At 39.5% G+C, this 27,585-nt stretch overlaps 1 protein-coding gene across 14 annotated transcripts in view; it reads left to right on the top strand.

The window, feature by feature from the left end:
- The window catches only part of dlg2 (discs, large homolog 2 (Drosophila)), a 256,794-nt gene that overhangs the window by 47,304 nt on the left and 181,905 nt on the right, over positions 1-27,585 (top strand). For 13 of the 14 annotated variants that reach the window (XM_049592539.1, XM_049592547.1, XM_049592558.1 and 10 more), the window contains one exon: positions 4,800-4,868. In XM_049592539.1, the coding sequence (XP_049448496.1) occupies positions 4,800-4,868 (69 nt within the window). Of the gene's footprint in view, positions 1-4,799; positions 4,869-10,300; positions 10,938-27,585 lie in introns of those variants that run through there. The other variant, XM_049592550.1, reaches the window with a different exon arrangement.

Raw genomic sequence — 27,585 nt, 5'->3', positions numbered from 1 at the left:
AAAAAAAAGATTATAGCAGTGACCAAAGAGATGTAGGCTGAAACAAGAGGTATTTCATTTACCTTTCTGACAATACAAAATGTACACAAATTATAAGCAGGCTACATTCTATCGAGACACTAAGTTAGTGCCATACTACAGTACATGTTTTATCTTTTGGTCTAAAGGGTGACAGTCCATTATAGTTTCAAAGGTAAAATCAGCCTTACAACAATGGAACATTATTTTACCTACCTGATTTTAAAAAGAGTTGTCAACTTCTTACACTCCATCTCCAGTCTGACGTTATGTCCAGTCCAACTGATTTCTGTGGGGAAGGGTGATTTGATTTTCCCTAACCAGTCACCAGAAACCAATGAATTGGCCTGAATCTAATGTCATTTTAAGTCCACACTGATGCATAGCCATGTCAGCATACATGTTTTGTAGAGGATTTAAGAGTGGAGTAGAGCTTAAATTACTGGGTCTGACTATTTTGAGAAGACATGGATTTAGAACAACCTTTACAGCAGCGCCTATCATGTCTATATCACTTGCCATTGTTGTTAATACTCTTCATTGGTTCCAGTGCACGGCTTGGCAACAGCTTGACAACAGCGGTAGTCCTGTTTGTGTGGCTGATTGGCTAATGAAGTCCCCCCACAATGCTCATTGATTGTTTTTATGCCTCCACGCTGAGGATAGCAGTGGCCAGAGGCATTATGTTTTCGGGTTGTCTGTCCATTCCATTTTCGTGAATGCAATATTTCAAGAATGCCTTGAGGGAATTTCTTCAAATTTGGCACAAACGTCCACTTTGACTCAAAAATGAACTCATTAAAATTCTTCTCTTCTCTACTCTTCTCATTCTTGTGAACACAATAAGTAAAGAAGGCCTTGAGGGAGTTTCCTCAAATTTGGCACAAAGTCCACTTGGATTTAAAAATGAACTGATTAGAATTTGGCGGTCTTAAAGGGGAAGTTCCGTTTTTTACAACCTGGATCTTATTTCTCACATTAAATACGGTTGTTTACTCACCCAGATAAGTTTGGTGTCATTTGGAGTCCTTCGGAAGATATTTAGATCCGCGAGAGCCACGTACATCCATATAATGGGAATGATCGGGACACCAACAATGAGGCTCTAAATAACATTATCTGCCGCGAAACTCGTTCATTTCACCAATATGTTTTTATGAATCGCTAGAGTTGCTTGTCATCATCATCCGGGTCATTTATACTGACCTACTGGATGTAAACTGTAAGTGTAACTTAAGTGGTTTGCGGAGGCATACAACAGCAAAGCGGTGATTCTAGTTTATTTGCACTACAAGGTCTGGACTCAGGCAGCCACTTTACTCCAAACTTATCATTATTGGCTAGTCAGGTTTTGTGCCAGTCCTTTGTAATGAAAAGATGAAAAATAGCAAAAATAACATGCATGAACAAGTAGATGTGTTTGTATGACAGTTGTCGAACTACTCCCTGTTCTATTGCAGTATTGCATTTTGTATTATGTACAGTGTAATCCCCTCATGAGATAGCCTCTTCAAAATCTCCATCAAGCATTAAGATGAATGTCTGGAGAAGTTGATGTGTGTTTTTTGTGATATCACTGAACTGCATGCAACTGTTGTTACAGACCCTGGCGAGGGTGAAAGCTGTGTTTGAATACGCCAGTAAATAAATACAGTGGAAACAGTGCGTGGAGAAATATCATTACATGAAAGCATGCCAGTTGAAATGTGGGTCAGTACCTTTTGAGATTTGCTCATAAACGTGAAATAGGCTATAATAATTCCTGGTATAATGCAACTTTTGTTTTTGCTTGTTGGTTGAAGGAAACCCTCGGCCATGTGAGTATATACCAGTGGGTCTGTGCACACCAGGCGTGTTACTAATAGCATGTTTGGCTTGGAATGGGACCAACCAGTTGGTAATCCACTAGTAATCCTATTTGTCTCTACAGTCAAACCTTGTGCGTCATACTTGTTGTTTTATGCAGTAACAGTAAAGAACTGGTTTTGAAGAACGTGAATATACATTTCCAAACAGACTATGTGTACAAGGTTTTTACAGCTTTAAAATAGCCCCTCTGTAACAGCAGGAGCTGCTGAACCACTTTGATGAGGTCATCCAGTAGTTCCAGGATAGGGATAAGTGAAGGGGATTAGAAGAGTCCTCAGAGACTGATGACCCCACCATAAGGTCATCAGTACACTGATGTTATATCCCCTGTTCTGTTACCACAGTCAGCCCCCTGAAGCTTAGGCAAATGTCCTGTCAAATCATGAGATGGCAGATGGCCCCATCCAAATTAATTATCAGGGTCCAAAGGGGTTATTTAGATATATAAACAACTAATAAATATTTTTGGTATGCAGTTCTCAGCTAGTTTAGTTCACTGAAGCAAAATTAAATTGATATTTTTAGGAGTTTAAAGCGTAAATAAGCTTAATAGCTTTTTTAAGACATGCAATAACTCAGTTATTAGTTTTAACCCTTTCCATTGCGAGCAACAAGGGCTGTATAAGCTTCATATAAGAAGCTGATGTAGGAATGATATACAGTTATACATCATAACAAATACTGTACACCATAAGGCTGTGTTCACACTACGAGTGACAACTCAACAGTGTGACCAGCTACATCATCGCTGAGTCGCCACTGAAGTGTTGCTCAAGCGCTGTTTAATGAAGCTAATGTTATGTCATCATAGGTTTGTGTGTGTGTGTGTTTGTGTGTGTGTGTGTGTGTGTGTGTGTGTGTGTGTGTGTGTGTGTGTGTGTGTGTGTGTGTGTGTGTGTGTGTGTGTGTGTGTGTGTGTGTGTGTGTGTACTTGCAAGAAAGAACCTTGACTGAAGGTTAACTAAAGTCTGCATTTGTTTAAAAAAGTACCTATGCATTTGATTAACCTCTGAGCCCCATTTTAGCATTACATTTCGCCACCCCATTCCATCCCTGTGCATCCCTGCAGTACACAGGGAGCTAGCATAGCATCAGCTAACTAAGCTAAATCACCAACTTACCACAGCTCAAAACAAAAATACAATTGCTTGAAGCTTCACCGTATTATTGGAGCATCAAAAAAGATGAAGCCAGCTCAGCTTTAGTTTTTGTCACACCCGTCTGCAGTAACAAGTGTTGGGCTCCAGTTTGTAGCTTCATGTCACAGGCTTCCATTGAAAATTACTTGCAGCCTGTTGCCTTGTCACTTGTAGTGTGAAGACAGCAACTGGTACCCTTGTTGGAACAAAACATATCAAAACAAAATGGTAATTAATCATTTTATTGGTGATTAAAGTTAATTTAAACACGATGCCAAAGTGATGAGCTTGTATCACAGTCTTTGGTCCTCAGTAGCTTGAGTTGTGTTACAGTTGTAACAGGAATTGATCGAAAACAGAAGAGTTGTCTGAATTGTTGTTACTTCATTTGAATGTTAAACAGCATTATTACTTTATGGAAAAAAGATATTCCTCTGTCAGTGTGCTGCTGAGTTGAAGCATGGTTGTACTATTGGATCAGCAGTATGTTGACTTTAAAACAGTACAGTATTTTATGCACATGCAAAATTTAGTCTTTAATTTTGTCTTAAAATCTAATATTCACTTGTTCGTTCGGCTAATTTTGTCCTACTAGTGTCTAATGCACAATATGTTCCCTGCACTTCAGCAGTGCTGCAGAGAGGCACTGCGTCATCTGGGGTGAATGTTTGTGGACAATATTATGCCTCCTAATGGCCACTTGGGGGCAGATAAAGTGGGTTAGCCATGAATTTTTAAGTGGGGGCACCCCGTGGCTCAGCATTGTGGCGCCAACCATAATCGCAACATCCCGTGTTCAAATCCTGCTAAGGGCCTTAAGGCACCTCTTTCCCTTGTTTCCTGTCACCACTATACAAGGTCCCCAGCATCAAATACCCAAAACATGACTAAAAAAAAGATCAATTATTGAGTGAATACATGTGAATATTTTACATCTATAATCTTTTGTATAATGTTCATTTGATATTCTACCTGTTCAGTCTGGCTGATTTATCTTATCAGCAGATCTTGCCAGTCAGTGTCCCTATTTCACTCCCAACATGCCTCAGGGTGCAGTTTTCTATCTTCATATACATTCTTTATTTGTGTTAACTTGAATCAGTAAGTCAGAAAGGCTTGCTACCATAAACGGAAGAAGAGATAAAGTAAGCTTGCATGAACTAAGGGTTTGTAGTATGTCTTAGTGTGCGAGGGATTTATTTTTGGTTGCCACAGGCACATATGGGCTTACGCTATCCAAGCTTCTAATTAAAGACTTACTGAAGCAGCAGACAGACCGACTAGCCAATGATGACTCCAACTATCTGTCAGTGCCAATTCTTGCGTAACTCTTACAACTGCATCCTGTTGGTGTTTTGCATTTAAATTAAATGTGACATACATTTTTATTAACTGTCAACATTTCCAAATCCATTTAAATGAGTGTTAAATCTATTTAGCATATGTACATGCAATGCCTTTAATATATTAGAAGATATTTTAATATCATACAGTTTATATTTTGCATTTGTGTATTTAATGTTGGCATTTTTTTTAAATTTCATTGCTTACTGTCCCAACTCACTTAAGTGTCAAACCTCTCATTCAGTGCTCCAGCCTTTACAAACTATCCTGAAATAGGCCTTTTCACAGTGCATTCAGGCTATGAAACTCTCATTACCTGAAAGACTGTTCTGCTGGTCTATCTGATCTCTTGGATTTTCTTGGTTAGTGTGTGTTATAGTTTAAGTGTGGTGGTGTATAGATACTTATGCACCTGTTTGTTGTTCCCAGCAGAGGGAGCAGAGCAGCTCAGAACCCAGCGGGACGGAGAGGGGAGAGAGCAGTGCCAAGACCTCTGAGGTGAGTTATCTCTGGAAGCACTACTTTGTTTCCGTGTGTACAAGATTTGTGTATCTTTCAGTAGCTTGGTGGATTATTGTCATAGTGTGGGATTGTGCGTTACATCAAGTCATCCATTTCTTTTTTGGTGATCATCATCCATTTTGGTCCATTTTATTCTGGGATGTACAATTTTTAAATTCACCTCATCATGATTCATGGCATGGTAGAACACTGCAGGGTAACGCAGCCCAACACATCTTTAACATACAGTAATACAACACTTGGTTCCTCAATAAGCAAGCTGTCACTCATATTCCCAACAACGAGTTCACAAATGTAAATGAGATTATGTTCAAGCAAGGAAGAGAGATGTGGTTTGAGGGCTTGGGCTCAGAGTAAAGATAGCTGTGCCAATAATATCACGACTCTGTGGACATCACTGATATGACATAAGCTAAACTTCTTCTGTCTGTTCAAATGGTTGAGAGCAGGGAATGACCAGTCTCAGTAAAGATGACAGTTTAATCTTTGCTCCTATTTGCTTGGGAGTAGTAGAGGATATGAAGTTATTAGGAACTGCAGAGCTTCTTTATTTGATTTGTAAATTAAATATTTTTTTTGCAGATTTGGTTTGCTGACATTGGGAATCTTATGTGAATTGAGTGCGAAGTGATATCAGCCAGAATCTGTTGTCAGAGTGCAGTGTCTCCTTGTGCTTCTTCTAGATGTGCAATTTCTGTCTTTGTCTCTCTGGTTGTAAAACAATGAGGCAGAGGTGCCTTCTATACTGAAGTGTTACACAAAAAAACACACTCTGGGACCTATTTAAACGATCTATAGTGCATGGTCTAAAATGCATGGCTTAAATGGATTAAGGGCTTATCCAGCTATTTGTGCTAGCTCATAAACTGGGCACAAGTTAAGGCAGGGGGAGCAAAGGGGTTGTATTTATCCCCTTAGTTAATTAATCACTAATAACTAATTAAAGGACTAAATAATCATAAGGTATGTTTTGGGCGTAACATGAATTCAACTAATTAGAGTGTCATCTTGTATTCCCTTTAAAAGCCAGGTGCGTCTGCACCTTGTGTATTGCTGTTTATATGGTGGATTCAGCAAATTGTTGAAGCGAGTGGTTTTATGCTGAGAGTAATGCAGTAAGTGCAGTAATGTCACTGCAGCAAATATTGTTGGACATTTAAGCAGCAAAACAATTGGGGGAATTTCCTCAATTTTGGCACAAATGTCAACGTGAACTCCTGGATGAACTGATTACAGTTTAGTTGTCAGAGGTCAAGGTCACTGTGACCTCGCAAAACATGTTTTTGGCCATAACTCATGAGTTTCAAACAAATGTATGATAGAATGAAATGATGACCTTTACTGTGACATCATAATGTTCTGCAAAAACGCTTTTCTGGCCATTAGTTAATGCCATAACTCTAAGGAGTAGAAGGGGAGACAGTTGGTCCGATACTGAATTGCTGACTATGACCATGGCAGTCCACCTTGAAACTGTGCAGATTGTATAGATCTTCTTTGCTGCTGGGTTGAAGATGTGTGTTAAGCATCCATGTTTTAGAATATGAAGCTTCTTTGCAGCAACATCCATATTTGAAGCATCGTCTACTGTCATGCCTACATATGAGTCTGTACAGACATGGATGTAAACTGTATCTGCAACTTGACTGGTTCACGGAGGCATACAGCTGCAAGGTGGCAATTCTAGTTTATTTCAGAAAGTGCATAAATATAAAACCTTCACCTTATATCCATAGTGGGGCCATGATTATTTTTTAAAATGCAATGAATTGCTGAATTTCAGTAGTATATCGTGATTAATCACAATTTTTAGTCATGTTTAGAATTCCTTTATTGTGCATTTCAAAACAGTTTTGAAGTCCATATTAAGACGGTAACGCATTTCTTACTAGTCTCTCGATTGAGAATCAAGTGAATGTAAAGAAATTTACTTAATGGTCCTGACTATTAGATTTATTTTTTTAATCAGTGCTGCAGAGCTACAACAGTGTGGTCTTGAAACCATGAGTTAGAAGTAGGAAACAACTTTATGACAAAGAGCTGATTCTGAGAAATACAGTGGGGTTTCTCTGATCCATACAGATCCTACATGGTAAGGTGTATGATTGGCCATACCATGTTAACTTGAGGACTTCCCCTTAATACATGACTAGTCCATACCCGGGGATGTGTTATGTATAGAGGAATAAGAAATCAAAAACAGTATATTAGAGGAGATGCAAAATCAGAGCACTGTAAATGCACTGTGTAATAAATATTAATGTAAGACAAAAAAATGCACACTGTATTTAGAAACATGCTTTATTGCAAAATACATGGATCATAGTTTTGGCTGACGGCATGGAGGCCCGCGCAAAAACACAAATATAAACAGTAGAAATGTGGGAAAAATGCAAAAACAGCATTATGGCTGTCTGCACATGACCAAGATGAAAGCCTATGTGCAAGTTCAGAGAAGTAGGTCAAAGCAGTGAGGAGGAAAACGGATGATGACGGACGGACGGACGGACAGAGGGACAGAGGTTTCTCCATTTAATAGTAGGATAAACTTGTGTGGTGATGTGTCTGTGTCACTCTGCAGTTACACCTCCAAAACACTAGTTGGCATTGGGGTTTCTGTGAAGCGCTGTAAAGTTTGACTGATTCAAAACACACCTAAAACACAGGGCTTAAAGGGATAGTGCACCCAAAAATGAAAATTCACTACTCACCCGTATGCCGATGGAGGTTCCGGTGAAGTTTTAGAGTCCTCACATCACTTGCGGAGATCCCAGGGGAGAGGGGGTAGCAACACAACTCCACCTAATGGATGCTTACGGCACCCCAGATTCAAACGTCCAAAAACACGTGTGCGCACATGTGCGCGCTTGTGCACGAGACCAGCGAAAGCACATGAACACACATGAATGTGGTGCCCATGTCTCATGGTCTCACGCACAGGCGCACACACGTGAGTGCAGTGCCCAGAGAGGCAGTTAGAGCTGCAGGCTACAATGAGGCTAAAAACGGAGTTCAAATGACGTTTTTCCAAACAACTTTTTATGTTGGGGCTTCAGGACACTTGGATCACTAGAATTATATCTGTGGAAAAGAAGACAATTTGTTAGATTTGTTATCATAAAATAGATAGACAATATAGTATTTTACGAAAAAAAGCTGTGCAGACTTTGCATGCTACCTGAAATAATTACAGTTTCAACAGTGATTAATCAGCACAAAGCCCTTATTTTATTGTCATTTAATTCCACTCCAGTGAAATTTGAGAACAGATCTGATGGTTTTTAGTCGCTATGCCACAAAGTGATTTGGAGATTGTGTTAGGGTCAGTTACAGGTTAGCTTCAAGGTCATGGCAGGCTTTTGAGTAAATCTGTCCAGTGGGTTCTTAGCAATATTAGCACTGGTTTGCACATACACAAACAAATCCAAATTTGTCACACCTAGTCTGTATATACAGGCGGCAGGCCTAACAAAGGAGGTTAAAGCATTCCTTCTCTCTAATGCAATAAGTCGAAGCTCTCTGAGCCGCATCACCTGAAAAGATTAGCCCTGTTGCTCTGGCAGAGGGAGTCTGAGCTGGTGAATGTGTTCAGTAGGAGCGACGGGAAACCGGGAGTGTAGGAGTGCTGCTTCGTCTCCAAATGAAAGCAGTAATCAAGGTCAAATTCACACCTCTTCACCAGGATGGCTTCAGCAAACAGGTACCAGAGCAGTTTAATGGGGGATAATTTGCTGCCGTTCAGAGGCTTGTAGTCTCTAGAAGGGGAAGGTTTGACCATTGGAGTGGTTACATTTACCTGGGAGACAAGATCTTATTGGTTAATATGGAAATGAATTGATTTTTAATGTACAGTACCTATAGACTGAGCTCGAGCTTTTTAAAGCCCATGCATTGCTGTTATTTCTCCTGTATGTACTTCAGCACTGTAATATAGTCTCACATTGTAGTATTCTCTACTTGCAGGATGGATACATGCATCCTTCATGTAAAGAATATAAAAATCTGTCTATCATAAAAGAAAGCAGCATTTATTGTATTTTTTAAAACAATGACCGACTGCTGAAGGACAGAGGTTAGTTCCTACGAACTGTGATCAATGCATCTGTGCATTGAGACATTTAATTAATGACAGGAAAATACAAATTTTGCATGACGGTTATATTTTACAAGTATATTACTACTATACGTGAAATTAGTGAAGCTTTATTTAATCCTCTCTTTTATGAGATGCTTTTATTTCATTAAAATCCTTAGGTTTGTTTATCAAGGTGTATTTTTTTTCACTCAGAATGGAAGACACAAATTTGCAAATTAACCTGTTCAGCTAAATATAAAAGTTTTGATGTTAAATTAAAGGCTTCTAAAAGACAATGGATTCTAAATTCTTCCCCATAATCTTCCCTGGGCTACTGTATCTTACTCTTACCATGTGTCTTTGAGTGTTGGTCAAGATTGAGCTGCAATTTGTTGTTTTGGAAAATGTTGCTGTTATGTCTTATGAAATAATTGTAAGATGAAAGTGTGCAGTTTGTAAGTGTTGTTGACTCAGAGGTGGTTCTGTCACTGATAACAACACACATGTGGGAACAAGCAGTTGAAACTGTAGTTTTACAGCCCTGGTGGGAGAGAGGTGTTGCTGGTGGCGGTGGCAAAGCTTGCTGCCGGGGTTTCCCCACAGAGACATTGTTTTGATTGAATTGTTATTTCAGGTGTTGTGCTTTTGGCAGAAAACTGTTTTCTATTGTAGTTTTCTAATTGCAGCAAGCTTGCATGACCATTAAAAGATTATATGAATGAAGTCATACATGTGTCCAACTTGTTCTGAGCTGAATATTAGCTTTGCTCTCAGTTCATTGGCAACAACAACAAACAAAAGTAGCTGTTAAGTAAGTAGTTACATGTTTTTCGTTACATTCTATCATTACTCCTATCATCAGCAATTGATTACAGTCTTTGGGTGTGTTTGAGTCACATTTGGTGCATCAACATTATGATAAGAGGGCTATAATGATGCAGTAATGTTAATATTGTCCTTTTATTAAAATCAAACATCTGCTCAACAACATCTGTTGTCTAGCGTTGATGTGATGGAAGACATATTGCAGGTAGAATTATGCAGTGTTGCTATTTTGTTTCTTGTTTATTGGCTGTTGTTGGCAACAACTTTAAAATGCCAAACTTATCAAACCGCACAGACACACACAGTGAAAAGCCTGTCACAATGTGAGTGGAAGGCAGTGCTGCCGCTGCTCTGCAGATGAAATTAAAACCTGTGTGTTATTATTAAGTTCCAGCAGTCTGCCACAGCAGCTAATAGCCAGCGAGACAGAGAGCATGGGAATCTAATTCATTCCGCTGAGCTGACGCTCTCGTCCTTCACTCTCTTCCCTCGCTCTCTCCCTCATCCCATAACGCTGCTTAGCCGCTCAGCCTGGAGACAGGAGAGCGAGAGGAGGAGAGGAGGAGAGGATGAACTGAAAACAAAGAGATGGTGGAATGAGAGGGAGAGAAGCTAAGGAATGATTTTGGGTTGTTGGAAGAGGCCAGTCCAGCTGCTAAGCGTTTTTAGTGTGTGTGTGTTTGTGTGTGCGAATGTTTTAGCTGATGACGCACGCTCGGCTCTGAGATGGCGTTAGGAATCCTGATCGCCTTCAGCACTGTGGAGGAGGCATCCCAATCCTCACAAGGGGCCCACATGCAGTAACGTCTGTCCGCCGTGGCTTCTCTCCCTCGCCAGCGTGTGTGAGTGTGTGTGTGCCTGTGTGTGCGTGAGTGTGTGTGTGTGTTCTCTTCCTCATCTCCTCCCCCTCTCCCTCTTTTTCTTCTCCTTCTTCTTCTTCTTCTCCAGCAACACCTACGTGGTTTTTTTTTTGTTTTTTTTTTTTATCTTTCCTCCTCACTTACTCACGCTGGTATCTTTTTCTCCATCTTCCTGCTTTTTTTTAACCTCCAGTGGTGATATTAGTGGTGATGAATTTGGGCATAGGTTGAGAGCTCCTTTTTTGTCTGGCCAGCATGGATTGTCTTTGCATTGTCACCACTAAGGTAAGAGACACAGCATGAATGAATGATTCACTGGACCAGAGAGGGGGTGAAAGGGAGACATGGACTGAGACAGAGAGAGTGAGCATTGTGGGAGAATGAGGAATGCTTTGAAGCAGGAGGAAAGAAGCTCTGTCAACACGTTGGTTGTTTCTGAATGTTTGCACGTGCATGCATGTTTCTGTCTCCTCTCACACTCCTGATTATCTTCATCACCTTGTCGCTTTGAGCTTTAAAGTGAAGAGCTGAATAATTGATTGTTGTACTGTTGCCATAGGATGCTTTCAGAGCATATTTACAGTGATTTATTATCTCTTGAAAGAGCAAGTTCTGATGTTATTAGCATTTTTTCCCCTCTAACTACTGTATGCATTGGTCAGCAAACTACAGAGGCCGGCTGCCTGTCTGTTGAGATAAAGCAGCAGAAGTTAGGTTGAACTCCTGTCAGCCAGCTCACGGTTCTGCTGCAGTACTCTGCTCACACAGCACATAAGCACTTCTGATAGTGCACTTGGCAGAGGTTACAAGCAAATATCATTACATTATCATTATTACAATACACAAATCCTTATGCACGCTGCAGAATTTTATTTGAGAAAAAAAATGCAAGTTTTGAACTCTTATTGCTTAGATTATACTGTGTGCTCTTCCCTGTGCAAATGACCATTACATCACTGGAGAGGGGAATCCTCCTTTCACAGCAATGTGTTACTCATGGTAACAAGTATGTGCACTGTCTTTCTCCTCATAACTAATATGAAAAATGAACATTTGATTTTTCTAGATGAGAATATGATTTTTAAATGATGTTTTACACAATAATGGTTCCTTTTATGCAGATAATACCGTATGTCGTATTGCTGTGTGTATGGTAGTTAGTTTAGCCTCTATGTATGCTATACGCTTTGTGCTAGTTGTTGAATACCTCATGTAGGTTTTTTATGTGACATATATGTTGTCCAGATATGAGGCATTCATTGTTGTGTTGAAGTATGGTGTAGGAAGCACAGTAGTGTGTTCTAAGTTTTCTATACAGTGCCATCATCAAGTCAATCAAATCAATTCATTTGTTTAACTACTTTCCCAATTTTAAGTTCCTCAAATACTTGTACCCAAACCACACTTTCTGCATGCAGGTATTGACCGTGAAGAGGCAACTCCTTTGTAGCAGCTTGCGTACTATTTACATCACACAGGGTGCACTGACCTCTTGCATGAACCATTCTAAGTGAAACCGACAAAGCTCTCACCGTCATTTAAGCAGAAAATCTCCATTGAGTGGTTTGCAGCCTAAGTATAGGCATAGGCTGCATCCAGTAAGAGAGTTAGCCCACCATCCTGGCTTGAAATGCTAAAGATGTACATATACATCTCTCTCTCTCACACATGTTGTAGAACACACATGTAGCAGGAGCAGAGGCCCCTTCGGTCATTTAGGATGTTGATATCCTGAAAGCCATGGTGAAATATTCACGCCAGCTTCTGCATGAAAGCCATTACCAAGTCAGCCTCAGTGTGCTACCCTTCACTCAGAGAACCTCACACAGAGTGGTTTCCTTCTGTCAGATGAGTGTAGTAACATTAGACGCAGTGTTGATGGAGGTCGTGATTTTCTCTTTCAAAAATAGGATCTGTGAGGTACAAATAAACATTTGTGCTGTACACTCAGTGCAGTGTAACTGGATGTGTGCATTGAAACAATCTGGCTCACTGTTGTGTCATCACATGGCAGAGCTTACGTCTGCATGTGTGCTTATGTGTGGCAGGGTTGCACAGTTATGGCCAAAATGGTAATTACAATTATTTTGATCAATATTGACATCACATAACTCATTAGGATTGTTCATTGTTTATAGTGACAACATATTTTTTATTGTACTTTAACTTTTAGGCCTAAATAAACAGAGCATTGCTTTTACTTCAAATTGTGCTACATTCCCACTAATGTACAAATCTCTGCATCCAAATAAGACTGGTATTATTTGCAGTGCATATCCTAGAGGCAAAATCTAAAAATAAACTGTACCAAAACTTTTTACCTTAAATTAAATAGACAGAGCACTGCTTGCACTTTCACCTTATGCTACATTTCTGCTACCTAACAATTTGCATCAAAATAAGACTTGAAAAAAGGTTCTTCTTCCCCTGAATTAATTCCATCTTCTATGGATATGTATCTGGTACTGCATATATATGTATAATTTTTTTACAGTGATTGTGGTACCATGACGCGCCACATCATCTTTTTTGTGAATATCTGAGTTAATGCTGGACAAGGACGGGGATTAACAGTAAAGTTAGCAGCATTATTCTTCCTGGCTGTCATGTATTCATCGTACTGCAGATTGTGGTGTTTTTTTCAGGTAGTTTAACAGGTTAGTTTTGTTGCTTTGTGGCGTGGATACAAATCTCATGTACTTTTTGCATATGACTTGTCCTCTCCTATGTCTGAACAACTGATGATGATGATGATGATGATGGTTGATTTTTCTTACAGTTTTTGCCACAGTTCAGGAACATTTTTTGCAGGCTGTCACTGCAGGGTCTGCACGTCGTGGACAACTCTTCAACGGTGGAGGCTGGCTGTTAGTTTAGGAAGCACTTGATTTGACATGTAGTGAAGTTTTCTATTAGTGAAGCATGCATTTTAAATGGCAGATCATGTTCGTTTAATTGTGGAAACCCAAAGTCGTGATCGTGATTAAGATTTGGTTAATTGTGCATCCCTAATGTGTGGGTTTGAGTCTGTAGCAGAGCTACAGTACTTGTTATACAATCCAATACATCAGCCAATCATTAATACCTTTGTAGAGCTGAAGCTGCTTTCACACTGCTGTGTGGTAACTCGCTGCCTTCAGTCATTTCAGGGAGGGGAAGGCAGCAGAGGGGAAGCGGTTTAAAACATGGCAGTAGAGGTATGAAGTGGTTGCCACCCATGTTCATGTACACAGATTATGCTCCCCTGCACTGAGTCCACTCTGTTGAACTTCTGCGGTTGCCACCTGGCTTTGGCCGATCAAAAAGCTGATATCACAGAAGCAGAAATAAGACAAGACAGAAGAGCTGATAATGTTGGTGCCTGAATACCCGGAGATATAAGAACCTAAAGAAAAACAGGGCCTGGGAAAACATGCCACCAAATTTCAGATGACTGGTAAATTGTCCAAATATGTAGAAATCTTTAGTAGTTTCAGTGATTTCTCGTGTCTTGCTACAGTATGCAGCTACAAGCTATCTTGCACTTCCGTGTTCATCAAAGCACCTGTCTCATTGCAGCCATGCACTGTAGTGGCAGCTGCCCCTTGAACACCGCTTTGCTTTTTGGGGGAACGCTCTTGCAGGTAGGTGGTTGTCAAGCAGCTTTAGAGAAGTGTTATTTTAGTGATTTAGCCAATGAATCAAACAGATACATTTTGGATAGCCAGTTAATTGTCGTTTATCAAGTTCCAAAAAAACTGGTACCACCGTAGTTAGAGCTTCTCAAATATGAGATTTGAAATTATATAATGTGTTGTAATTAGATCTGAGAGATGGAGTTAATTAATCTGGACCTGGATTCTAAAAAGTGAAAGGAAAAACATGCTGCCTGTCCCTGTAATGAGGGTGCCTACTGAGACAGCTGCCAGCATGAGGTGGCTTAAACGTGTACATACCAACAGATTAGAAGGCACCGCATTTCTTTGTGCGCCACAGTTGCTATTACATCTCCAAAAACATTCACACTGAGTGACATGCTTCATGAGTAGCTCTGTGCTGACTAATTCTGACTGAAGGCTTTGTTGATAAACTGTTTAACTGCTGTAACTTGGTAGCTTTAATTGAAAGCAATCAGAAAAATGTCAATTTGTTTTCTCTAATTAGCACTTTTCAATTTGTATTCTGCCATGTTGTTACCTGGAATGAAGAAAAGCGTGTGTTTACTTCTCAGAAAATTCTCTCCAGACTGTGATTGCAGCATACAGCATACTGAACTGTGGAGTGGACCTGGAGGAGCATATGACAGTGTTGTTAAAATAATCACTACTTTTTGGTCATAAAGGTGTCATAGGACAGGGCTGCTTTGTAAACCACCATCTTGAGAATTAGCCATATTAACCTCACAGCGTCAATATTAACTAAGTCATCATAACTTCTAGTTGATAAAATAATCAGCTCATCTGTATAGATCATGTCCAGTTATTCAGGTCTCTGTAAGTATCTTAACGATTATACAGCAGTCATACTGAGCTCTTAAGAGGCGCCCCCTCTTAGTGCTCATGATGTGAGATCTCGAATGACACTGTGAATATTATATTCAGCTCTACTATCTTAAGTATTCAGCTCTCCATAATGAATGTGCACAGCATAATGATATGCAGTTTTCATTCCATAGCCACGTTATGTAATGCTTCAGGGGCATGATGAGTACTGTGCCATAGTTCAGCATGAGAGGAAAGTAGAGAGGACGGGAAAAAGAAAAACACAGGAGGAAGCCAGTCCTAAATGTATGTGTTGATAACCTGCAATTGTTTATGTTTTTAGATGATCTCTCTCATCTTGATTTTGACACCCTTTTGGTGAGGTGATACAGCAGATGCTTTTCTGTCTCACTGCTGAAAACAAACATACCATCGACAGGTTCAGTTAGGGCTGAGCGGTGAGTCGCTGTCTTATTGAGATTGCAACTTGAAAGAGTGCCATTTCCAAACTGCAAGGGGTGTGATTTTAAATACAACTTACATCAGAGGTTTAAGCCAGCAACTGTTGGTTTTACTGACTATAACGACAACAGTTGCTGGCAAATCAATTTAGCTGTGGTTATTTCCATCACATTCTGTGAGCTGGCCAAACAACAAATAAAAAAGCTGTTACTTCGTCTTCTGTATTCTGGTTTCTGGACTATGAATGCTCGCCAAAGATGGTTTTGTGGAAGATGAAATGCCAGTTTGTTAAAGAGTGGGCTGTGTCCGATCAGTTTCAGAGATAGCTGTAAATGACAGACATATGAAAGAAATACTGGCAGAGTGACAGACTGGTGAACATTTGCAAAGCTAATTTTTCTTTTGCTATTTATATAATATGTTTGATTCCAAGAGAGATTCAGTGTGCTTGGCATTAAAAATGTATATATGTATATGTGTACACTGCATTCATAAAGTATTCAGGCAACTTCACTTTTTCACATTTTGTTATGTTGCCGCCTACAAAGCAAACAGGATTTTCCAAATGTTTGCAAATTCATTTAAAAAGACAAACAAACTGAAATATCACATTGACAGAAGTATTCAGACCTTTTGCTATGACACTTGAAATTTATCTCCGGTGCTTCCCACTTGATCTGCTTTGAGGGGTTTCTCCACCTTGATTGGAGTCCACATGTGGTAAATTAAATTGACTGGACATGATTTGGAAAGACACTTATCTGTCTGTATAAGGCCTCAGAGCTGACACTGCATATCAGAACAACGACCAGGGACTGGTGGTCTGGTCAGGGTTGAGGGAAAGCTGAACGGAGCAAAGTACAGAGACGTTCTTCATGAAAACCTGGTTCAGAGCACTCAAGACCTTAGACTGGTCCAAAGGTTCACGCACTAACAAGACAGTGACCCCATGCACACAGCTAAGACAACACAGTCTGTATACACGTGTGTACAGAATCTCCCAGAAAAAGTTGAAGCACATCATATAATCATTTAACCCTCAGAGGTCTAAAAGCTCTGAATGTGCTGTATTTGGATCTGTGAAGCTAATATTAGCTCAAGCAGCTATAGTACAGAGCGCTCCACAGTGGCATTAATTAATACTGATTTAACTTAATTAGTATTCATCAGTCAGATATAAATACATTGTCAGATGTGAAAGCAGTTTGTCATTATCACCATAAATGGCTGCTGTAACTATGCAGCTGTTGTCAATATAAATGCCACTTTTGAATGTCATAATTAAATTTTAATATTATTGAGCAATGATAAATATGTCACTAATGTAATATCTAATAAATGTGAGCTAAATTGGCCAGTTTCCCTGCAGGAAACTAGGCAAACCTAATCACTGACTTACTGAGAGAAAAACTGTGGGAGGTCTTATCATCATCAATCAACACTTTTATTCTATCAGATTCTAGTAATGTAAAAAGATAATATTGTGATAAAGAGGGATGCAGTCATATCCTATTTTAATGGAACAGCAGATATGGGCCAGTAGTTTCCCTCATTAAGAAATAGTTTCAGTTTAAATCACAATACAGATCTTTTCCTTAAATCACTAAACCCTGGGTAAATGACAGCTGAATGTTCATATGTGACCTCCTTTACACCTTGCATTGATATTTATTTTTGGGTAATCAGATTGCAGTCTGGGAGCGAACAACCACATGGAAGTGCATGTATAAATGCACCCAAAATGCACTGAGTAAAGATTGTGATTCGATCGACCAGACCACCTCTAGGGGTGGCCAGGTACGCATTGTGACCACAATGAACACAAGTGTAAATGCAATTAAGTTTTCAATCACAACAACTACATGTGCGGATATATGTAATTGCACTGTTTACAACCAACGAGGCAGCAGCCATTAACCAGTTAGTGAGCTGAGCTCAACAAGAACAAGAAAGCAGGAAGAAAGCTGATGGATATATTTAGGTTTAACACCCACACATCTTCTTCATTAAAGGTCCCCATCACTATCCTCTTCCACTATTCATGATTAGGCTTCCGCATCCAGCTCGTCCTCTGGACGATGACAGCTAGGGACATCCCAATCAAGTTATTAAAATCAATCCAATGTATATGTTTGACAATGGAATAGCTCTGTACGCATTAAGAAAAAAAAAATCTCTGCATCCATGCTGTTTCTTAATGTTTTATGTTTTTTATTTAGTATTACTTTTTACAAAATAACAGAGTTTAAACTTAATATTTATTCTTTGTGGCCTCATCGCTGCCATAAGGGGATTTCTCTATCCCTTTAAGACAGTATTCTCTGTTATTTGTTGCTCCGGTGCAGCCTTTGTCAGCCTACCTCAATGAACTGTATTCCATCAAAAGTTTATTTTAGAAGTCTGTGCTTTTTTGCCTGGATTAAACTACATTGATATATTGCGCTTAATGTTTTTTGGGGGCTTTTGTCAGACTTGTAGTGCCATGGTGTGTGGTTGTTGTTGGCTCTGCACTCTGCACTGTGTCTCTCCTCAGCAACATGCAGGAGACTCTCACACTGAGCTGAAATGAAGCACGTTTGTAACTTTGGTAAATAACATAAATAAATAGTCTCATATTGTGTTTTGCTGTTGTTTATGGCCTGTGGTGTTTTGCCATGGGCGGAGCTTCAACCCTACATATAAAAGCTCGATATAGCTGATCCCGATCAGCTAGAAAATGGCTCCAATATCGATCTTTGAGATTGGATTGGGACATCCCAAGTGATGCCACTGACCACAGTAATAATAAAAGCAAGTGCAGAATAAATAAATATTCTCCTCTGCCTTTTTTGTATCCCTCAGTTCTTCTTCTTCTTCTATTGTGACATTTGTTTTGTTATTTAAAATTTAAGATAGCCCAGCTAACTATTTTTAGAGCTAGGCATATCAAATAATATCATTTGAAAATGTACCAAAGATATACTGTTCATTTACTCAGATCAGCACGAATGCACTTTAGTTTTACTGTGTGAAATGGCCTTGACTTTACCTTGGTCCTTATGAGCCACTGTGTGCACTCACTTTTGACTTTCCCCTCTTTAATCAGCAAGTAGCTTCCAGTCCTTTGAAACCTGATGAGTGGACTTTGTGGTCAGTCAATAACATTGATTCACCAATTACAACTCAGGAAACAGACAGAATGAGTGAACTCAGGGTGGAACAAGATGTCTTTGTTGTCCTTTATGCACTCATACATGCATAAATAACAGGCATGTAGGGCATGTTTTAGTCAGAAGCCACAAGGTTACATGAAGAGTACATGAGGATCAGTTATCGGGTATTTGCCAGTTTCTACACCTTTTTTATTTTTTGTTGCACTCTTTGGAATCGCAAAAAGTTGACTGTCATAAGCCCCTCTAGGCCTAAGCAACACATTTGATATTCACCCCACAAGCTTGAAACACTTTCCCCACTGTGTCTCAATTTAAAAATATCACAGTTTGGGTTTAATCCAGAAGACTTCAAGTTGTTTTGAAGTCACATGCTGATCTGAAACCCTTCACAGAGCTATGTGGTCAGCAGTGAAGATTGTGACCTCTAGCACCCTGTCGAGAGACTAAAGTGTCCTGCTGTTGCCTCGCCATTATCTCAAAATAGAGATTGTACCTTCAGGCGAGTGGCTTAAAAATTCACCTTATTTTTAATGCAGATAATTTAGTCACTCATTTAATCATTTCAAGGACATGGTTAGAATTTCTGCAGTAAAATCAGGACACATGCAAACATTAGATGGTGTGTATTGGGGATTGTGAATGTATGATATTTCTTCAAGGCTGACATTTTGTTATTATGTATTTATTTATTTTACTTTCAGACAAATAAGAAAGCTTATACAACACCATAGACCAGGCTACATAAACACGCATTAATTTATCAGTCAATCAAGTATTTATTTGTCACATGGAATCATACAAGATACAACTCCATTGAAATGTGATCCCATAAGTTCCCTCAACTTGTGCTTTGCAATTTAGTCCTTTATGGCCTTTTCTTACATCACAGGCCTCTGCATTATAATTGTCCATGTTTCCTGATAGTTGTGGTAATCCATGCTTTCTGGTTGTGGAATGATTTAAGTGTAATTTTGGGTACAGTTGCTTCTGTTGTTTTACAAATTAAATCCACCACAGACACAGGGATGATGTCATCAGTGACGCTGATGGTGCTGTCCTGGTCCATGGTTAGTACTATGATTAGCTCCATCTTTCGTGTTACTGGGGGGATGCGTCATAGTTTGTTTATGTGTCTTGACCTCAGCAGGATGGTCGCATGGTTGATCCTCCTGTATGTGCAAATGTTAGTAGCACAAAATACTATACAGTATTTTGCAGTTGCATTAGAAGGATATGATGAATGATAGATAGAATGATATAGTTACAGAAATGTGGTACAACAACATAAGATGTGTAGTGTCATAGTTCAGCACTGTAACCTTTTAGAATTCAGTAATTGTAATGGTTATATAACTCAGGGTCTTGTTGATCATAAACTGCCTGTGCATGGAGTAATCTTTATGTATGGAATGGAGATGGAGCTGGGTGGTGCTCTCCGAGTGTCTCTATTTTTGCCTAACTTGACAGGCAGCCTCTGTGTTGTGTGGATGTCCCAAGAGCCTTTTTTTCTTTTTTAAAGGGTACATTTTATTCGACCCAAACAAATAAACAGAGGCCGAATCCAATTTACAAAGTTTTTCAATGGATTGCAACGTTTGAAAGGCATCACAGCTGTTATTTTTTTTGCCGTTTTAGAATTCAAATGCACCCAAACACACGGAGGCACACAAATTATGGTTTTCCCCACACCTTTCATGTCACACCAGTATGTCCCATAAATCTGCTAATTGCCTCCTGGTGCCTTTCTCTTGCATTTTAACCTGCAAATGAACTTTTACAGTCTCTGTAAAGAAGAACAAAAACAGCACGTAAAGTCCTGACAGATTGCGTGACTAAATGCTTCATTTCACCAACAGAGGAACATGTCCTCACAGTACATGTCGAAATACCACTGATCTCTGGCACCTTTGGTGTGTCTATTTTTGCCTCACTCAAACGGAAGGCTCTGTGTTGTATGGTCATTGTATTTCTACCCTGAAGGACATGTTGAAGGCTGATAGGGCTGATTTGAAGAAATTCCTAATCTAATCTAGGCATATTGTGAAATTATTTGCAATTTATAATATGGAGATGTGATAATCTGTTCAGCTAATAATTCTTGTTAGAGCCTGGCCATAGCAAAAACCATGTCCCCCTGCAACAATAAGAAAAAAAAAACTTTCCTCCCACTACAGGGCAGCCTGCTGGGTAGATTTGTGTTCGGTTGTGTTGCCTGGAAACAGCACTGCTTCTCTATAGGGGTGAGGAGGACTTTCTGGAAAGGGCAAATAGTCAGGTGCCTAATGATTCTGTTTGCACCTCTTTCATTTTGTTTTGTGTTTACATCAGATATTTTGTCACACATGAGTTAAAATGAAGTGGGTTAGTTGTTAGTCCATCAGTACCAAAGAGTAGTTTATCTCCAGAATCTTTATCCTGCTCACTCTCCTGCATCGCCGGAGAAAAAGCAGGGTCAGCCACTTCTGCTTGTGGATGGGAGCTTAGAGCGCTCAGAGCGTGGACATGTCAGGGTATTAGGCTGGGTAAATTACTACTAGCTGAATTGGAAGAAGAAAAAGAACGGAGGATAACATTAAAATGCTAATTTAATTTAGAGTGTAAAGGTCAGAATGGATTCTTAGCAAGATTAAATCCAAGAGTTGCAATTAAGAGATGTAGAAATAGAGAATTATAAAGCAAGTACAACTTTACCCGAGGGTATAGATTGGTATGGGGTCTTGTTCTGTTTTACAACTTAAACTATTTCTTACAATCAGAAATAAAAAACATAACACTGCACACCACAAGACTACAGTCTGTTTAATCAAATGTCAGTGCTCTGACTTGTGAAGGAAAAACAAAGGGTTTTAGAGTGAGGCAATTTTCTGCAAACTAATACTGCGTTGACATTAGGAGTGACAAGGCAACAAGCTACAAGTCATTTTCAATGGAAGATGGTGACATGAAGCTACAAGCTGATGCCCGACACTTGTTGCTGTTGACGGGCGGGAGGTGCTACAAACAAAAGTTGAGATGGCCTTAATTTTTTTCAGCACTTCACTGACACAGTGAAGTGTCCACCAATCATATGTTTTTATTTCTAGCTGTGGTACTGTGTTATTAAATAAATAAATAAATACAAACTTTAGATGACGTTCACTCAGGTGCTTTGGTGGGAAGTGGCAGATACACACAAGCCTGTGATGACAAAACCCCCAGCGCTTGAGCAACATGTCAACAAGGACTCTGGAATAATATGGCTGGTCACGCTGTTGCTGTGTTGCTCATAGTGTGGACACAGCATAAGAGGGATGCTGCATTGTGTTGTGGTAGTGAAAAAAGTACCTCACCTTCCCATCTTTGAGTAATCTGTTGAAACAAAGCATTCATAGAAACTCTCTTGCATTAATGCTCGATGTGCCTTTGCAACGTTATAAACATAGTCAAAGAAATGTTTCACTCATAGCTCACTAGTATTGCAAGCTACATGGCAGCCCTGCTACACCCATGCTTCAACAAAGATCTCTTTTTATTAGCAGATTAATGCATGAAAATGAATCAAACCTTAGGTCTAAAACAGTTTAAAGATATCAATACATTAACTTTACAGTTGTATATAGTTACATAAAGGTATTCTTTGGAGTTTTTGACCTCTAGTAGCACTATCAAGCATTTTTTCTATAAGTGGGTACCTGTTTTCCAATTTCCAACTGGCCAATGTCAGTCCATCAGCCAGTGATTGCCGATATATTCACACCGGTGTGTGCAACCCCCACCCCCTCTTGAATGTTGAGCTTCCGCATTCCACAAGCTCTCTTAGATTTTTTTAGTCTACTAAACTAAATAAACTGACAAAGCAAATATACCTACACCTATTTTCCTCATTCAACATAAAAATAAAACTGTACACCCTCTGAGTTAGAATTTCTCTCTTTCACCAAACTAAGACAACTCATCGTAAAACAAACTTCATTCAAACTTGACAGAAATTATATAAAATTCACCCAAACTGTTTTGGTTAGTCTTCACACTGTTCCATCAATCACCAGCTCTGGTTTGGTCTTAATAAACCCTTAATTCGCTGAGGTAAATTTGAAAATATGCTGGCTCTACATGCTGTTTTTCTTGCTGACTCCCTCTGCCATTGCTCCACCCACTGAGCAGGTTCCCACTGAGCAGCTCTTCTAACTTGGTCATTAAAGGCAGACAATTAAATCAGAAAAATAAAAAGACAACATTTGCCCCAAAATTGCCCCAAAAAAAATCAATCGCCAATGTACTCAGTCAATCAGCAGTGGCTGATATATTCGTCCATTCACCGAATCCTAATCCTTGTTTTGTTTGTCTTGTACTTGCACACAAGGATGTACGTGCACCTGAATGATGCTATAAACAGTCCTGGCAATGGTTTCAAACTTTTCCACTGAATGACGGGCAGTGGTAATGCTCCAATGTACACAGCGTTGCACAAGCAAAGACTTGGATGTAAACAAGGTTCAAACCTATAGGAATTGTTTTGCAAGTATTTTATAAGGAAAAAAATGTACTATACTCTTTTGTTAGACCTCAAGGATACACACAATGCAATTTGATGAGTAATTCTGAATGTACAGTAAACATCAGTTTAGCAAGAGCAAGGCAAGTGGTTTTAGCCCTTAGGGCTTGAATGTCTAAACGTACTTTGTGTGAAAATTTATAGTATAAGTCAGCTTCCATAAATGCCACTCTGGGCCAAATCAGTTTGGTGTAAAGAGTTGGACCTGAGTTCATACTAAGGGCCTCTGCCAAGAAGCTCTCCAGTGATCCACATGACCCAGATTGGTCCAAGATGATAGTTGATGATAGTCAACTCAATATCTGACCCAAGAAGTGTCTCCTCATGTGCCTCTTGCTGCCCTCTGCATGCCCTTTTCTCTACACCAGCTGCTCCTTCTGTGAGCTGTTATAGCACTTGCTTCTAAGTGATTTCTCTTAAGTTTAAGCAATATTGTAAGTAAAGCAAGATTGTACACCTGATTGTCCTTTAGTAGGAAGTGACACTTTACCACGGTACTCATTCTTAGTGGCACTTAAAGCATGTGAAATGAAAGTATGTCAGTGTTTTGGTTTCCAATGAGCTACAGTAGCACCTTCAGTACAGTTTCATATCAAGGTGTGGCTTCTGTAAAATAGAACAAAAGTGGCACAACTGAAAATTGTGTTTTCTGGGTTTATCTATTATGCATTTCAATGTGTTCCTGTTAAGCAGTACTTAAGGTACTGTATTTAAAGTGAAAGTACTCAATGTAGATGTGTCCCCTGGGACTGATATTATATATTACATCATTGCATTATTGCATTAGTGCTGTTTGGGCTGAGAAAGCCATGTGTAAGTAAGGAGGAAATCCAGGAAGAGGAAGGTTATTTAAGTGTGGGAGTGGCCTATTTGGATCCCTTTTGTTTGAGGCCATGCTGCAATTTGAGTGTGTTTGCTGATCCTGTGAGTTTATTTATCTCCTTTAACTTTAGCTTATATTGGAGTTATGCTATGTAGCGTGTGAAATAGAGTATGGTGAATGTGCTAGGAAAGGTAGTATCAGCATTGCTTCTACCTGGAGCTCGCATGTACGGAGCCTGGGTTTGGTTGATGGTGGCAGTGCTGTTTGGGCTGAGAAAGCCATGCATAAGTAAGGTAAAGGAGGTTATTGGGTTGGTGTGGAGAGCAGTGAGACCTGGCATTAGGGGAGTGTCCCTGGGATGCCAGAGATCACTGTCTAGCCTCCTGGAGGTGTCATGGGACCAACTAGACGAAACACCAGCGAAAGGAGGTTCCCACCCGATGACCCCAAAGACATGTTAGTTATCACTGCTCACTGGTCTATAGGTAAGCCCTGCCATAATAGCTTATCATGGGGCTTAGGAGGTTATTCACTGAGTGCTGATCCTTTTCTAGAGCACAAACTTCTTGTTTATTTGAATGAATATAAGTTATGCTTCAAGTTTTACTCAGTTGTAGGTGAATGAGGTTGAGCCTGTGTTTAACCATCTTGTCTGGGACTACAACCAATGATTATTTTCAATAATTTGATGATAATTTTCTTGATTAATTGATTGAGACAGACAAGGCGATTGAGTGAGACAAGGCGTCACAATTACCCCCAAACCCAAAGTGACATCTTCATATTGTTTGGTTTTTTTATCCAGTATTCATCATAAATAAATGAAAAATGTGAAATACTTCAACAGAAAGCTGAAAATCCTTACATTTCTGAAGATTTCTGAAGAAAATGTACATGCATAAAAAAAATACAAATATGAAATGATGAAAGTATTAAAATCGTTTCCAATTAATTTTCTATCATTTGGCTAAAGAGTAATGGAGTAATCATTTCAGCTGTACTTGTACTGTTGGGTATTTTGATTGATAAATAAAAGCCTTTGATTGTAAAGTAATTAGAACTGTCAAATAATCGTAGTGGAGTGAAAATATATCCCTCTGGAATGTAGCTGAGACTCCAGTGCTGGACAAGTACTTCGTACTTCAGTACAGTACCTGAATAAAATGCAGTCCATCGCATTTCACCACTGCTGCTCAGAGGTGCAGAATATGAGAGGAAGAAATGCAGCAGAGGAAACTGTGTCTGAAATTTAACACCTGAGAAAACTGGATGTATAATCTGCTGCATTATTTTATCAGACACACACAGGGAAAGAAACTAAAAGATTGATTATAAAGTTACTGTATAGAAGTTCTCCACTCTGCAACACAACACAACACAAGACAACAGAGCAGGAACATGCAGCCTCCTGTTATCTTTTGCACAGTGTTACCTTTCTGTTTACCAAAAATATCCCACACTTGTTTTTCTTCCGTCTCTGATGTTTTTGCCGAACCGACAACATCAGGCTATTGAACGGATATTTCCTCATATACAGCCCTGTCTTGCAGGATGAAATGTGAACACGCTTTGTGCATGATTTTTGTTTTTATTGGAGACTAGCCGTCTTGCTTCAAAAAGCACAGACAGCTGTACAAACCTGAAGCATAAACCTGCATTGTTAAAAATGAGTATTTGTGTGACACCTTACCTTATTAGAGCACAAATAAAAACATAGTGGATAGTTCATAGTTTGTAATAACTAATAACTACACAATTCTTTTAATTCCAGTAGACATTTCGGAACCTAAGAAAAAATACACGCCTTGTCTGTTTTTGATAGAGCTGTGGCACAACTTGACTTTTAAATGTAGATCTATTAATTTTCACTGTAGCTACTGCACAGCAAAGTAGGAAACAACAACAGTAAACACAATTAAAATATTCCAAAAAAAGAAACCATCTCACTCGTAGCCTCCTTACTTACTTGCTGGAAGAAGCACAAATCTCAAACCAACAAAATCTGTAAGTCTACAAAACCAGACAGGCAAAACGTTCCGCTTCTGAAATGCTCCCGGTGTAGTATGACGCTGTGTTGATTACGGAACAAAACTGAGTCACAGTCATCATGATTGCGGCGAAGATAACAACGATGGTTGACTTACTTATGTTGTTTCGCGCTTAACTTTACTGGATCCCAACATATTGGGTATGGAATTTATGCAGTTGGCCTGCAACAGACTTGGTAATGCTTGTTGCCTTTAGCCAAGCCCATTTCCAGACAACTTGTGGCCCCTGCCGGCTGATTAAGAGGAGTGAGTGGTTAGCAGTCAATGACGGTATAAAACAGGCAATAAAACAAGTTTCTCAATAATTGTAAATCATTGCAACCACAGGAAGTCCCTGAGTATGCAGTTATATATTTGCACACAAAATATTAGGCTAATTGGTCCAGTAGTACTCAAGATAAGCTGCAGACAGACGGATACGCTCACTCACACTCACGGGGACACGCACACACACATACGACCAAAAGAATGATCCCTTCCAGGCTTATGCCTGGCTGAGATAATAATTGGTTAATTTATGAATCGCAAAATACATGTTAAAAGCCTTTAATTGGATAATGACTAATTTGAAATGATGACTAGATTATCATCCTTTTGTTAGATTATAAATTCTACAGTATTGTGTAAATCATTATGATAGCACTCTTTCCTTTTTGTGGGATTCAGTCGCTTCAGCCCAGATCAATAGCCCAGCCTGGGGCTGTGGAGCTTGGACCGTATTTGCCTGCTGATTTGTCTCTCCATACAGGGGAAGGTCTCATCAGATGCACCATGTTGCTATGTATCCTGTAGATTTAACATTGCCAAGTCAATGGCTGTGTTAAGGATGCCAGATTCAGTCATTTCTGAACAGTTTCATCTTCATTCCAACTCATCCACCCCCAGATTTTCTCCTCCACCTTCTTTCTCCACTCCTCCTCTGAACCCTCTCTCTCCTCCTCTTCCTCCCGCAGCTCAACTTCACTCTCTCTGAGGGAGAAATAAATAAATAACGAATACAGGGGGCGGGGAATTCGTTTGGTTCGCCGTTCACTAATGCTGCTGAATCGATGGACAGTTACCACGGTAACAGGAAGGCTGGCACCAAAAATATATTCTATACAACATCTTTAATACCTCCCCCTACATTCAGTTTGCTGACTGGTGCATCTTCCCACATAGTATGAGCTTACCTCCCAAAACAACATGCATGTTGTTGTTGTTGTTGTCTGGTGTTAACATTTTAACTCCAAATAAGAAATTAAGGAAAACACAAAAGTCCATATAAAAGTGTAAGTAATGTGAGCAGCAACATGGTGTAGGATTCCACTCGTGTCATTATGCCTGAGAATGCTTGCTCTTTTTTGTAAGGAGCTTGTTCATGTTAAACAATATGTGAAAGCATAGGATCATATGCAGAGCTTAAAGTTAAGGTCTGTCTCATCACCTGCTGCCAAAAAAGCTCTTCCTAATGA

The sequence above is a fragment of the Epinephelus fuscoguttatus genome, linkage group LG12 (genome assembly GCF_011397635.1).
Source record: "Epinephelus fuscoguttatus linkage group LG12, E.fuscoguttatus.final_Chr_v1".
Lineage (NCBI taxonomy): Eukaryota > Metazoa > Chordata > Actinopteri > Perciformes > Serranidae > Epinephelus > Epinephelus fuscoguttatus.
The sequence above is the reverse complement of the archived record's forward strand: the minus strand, read 5'-3'. Positions and strand labels throughout refer to the sequence as shown.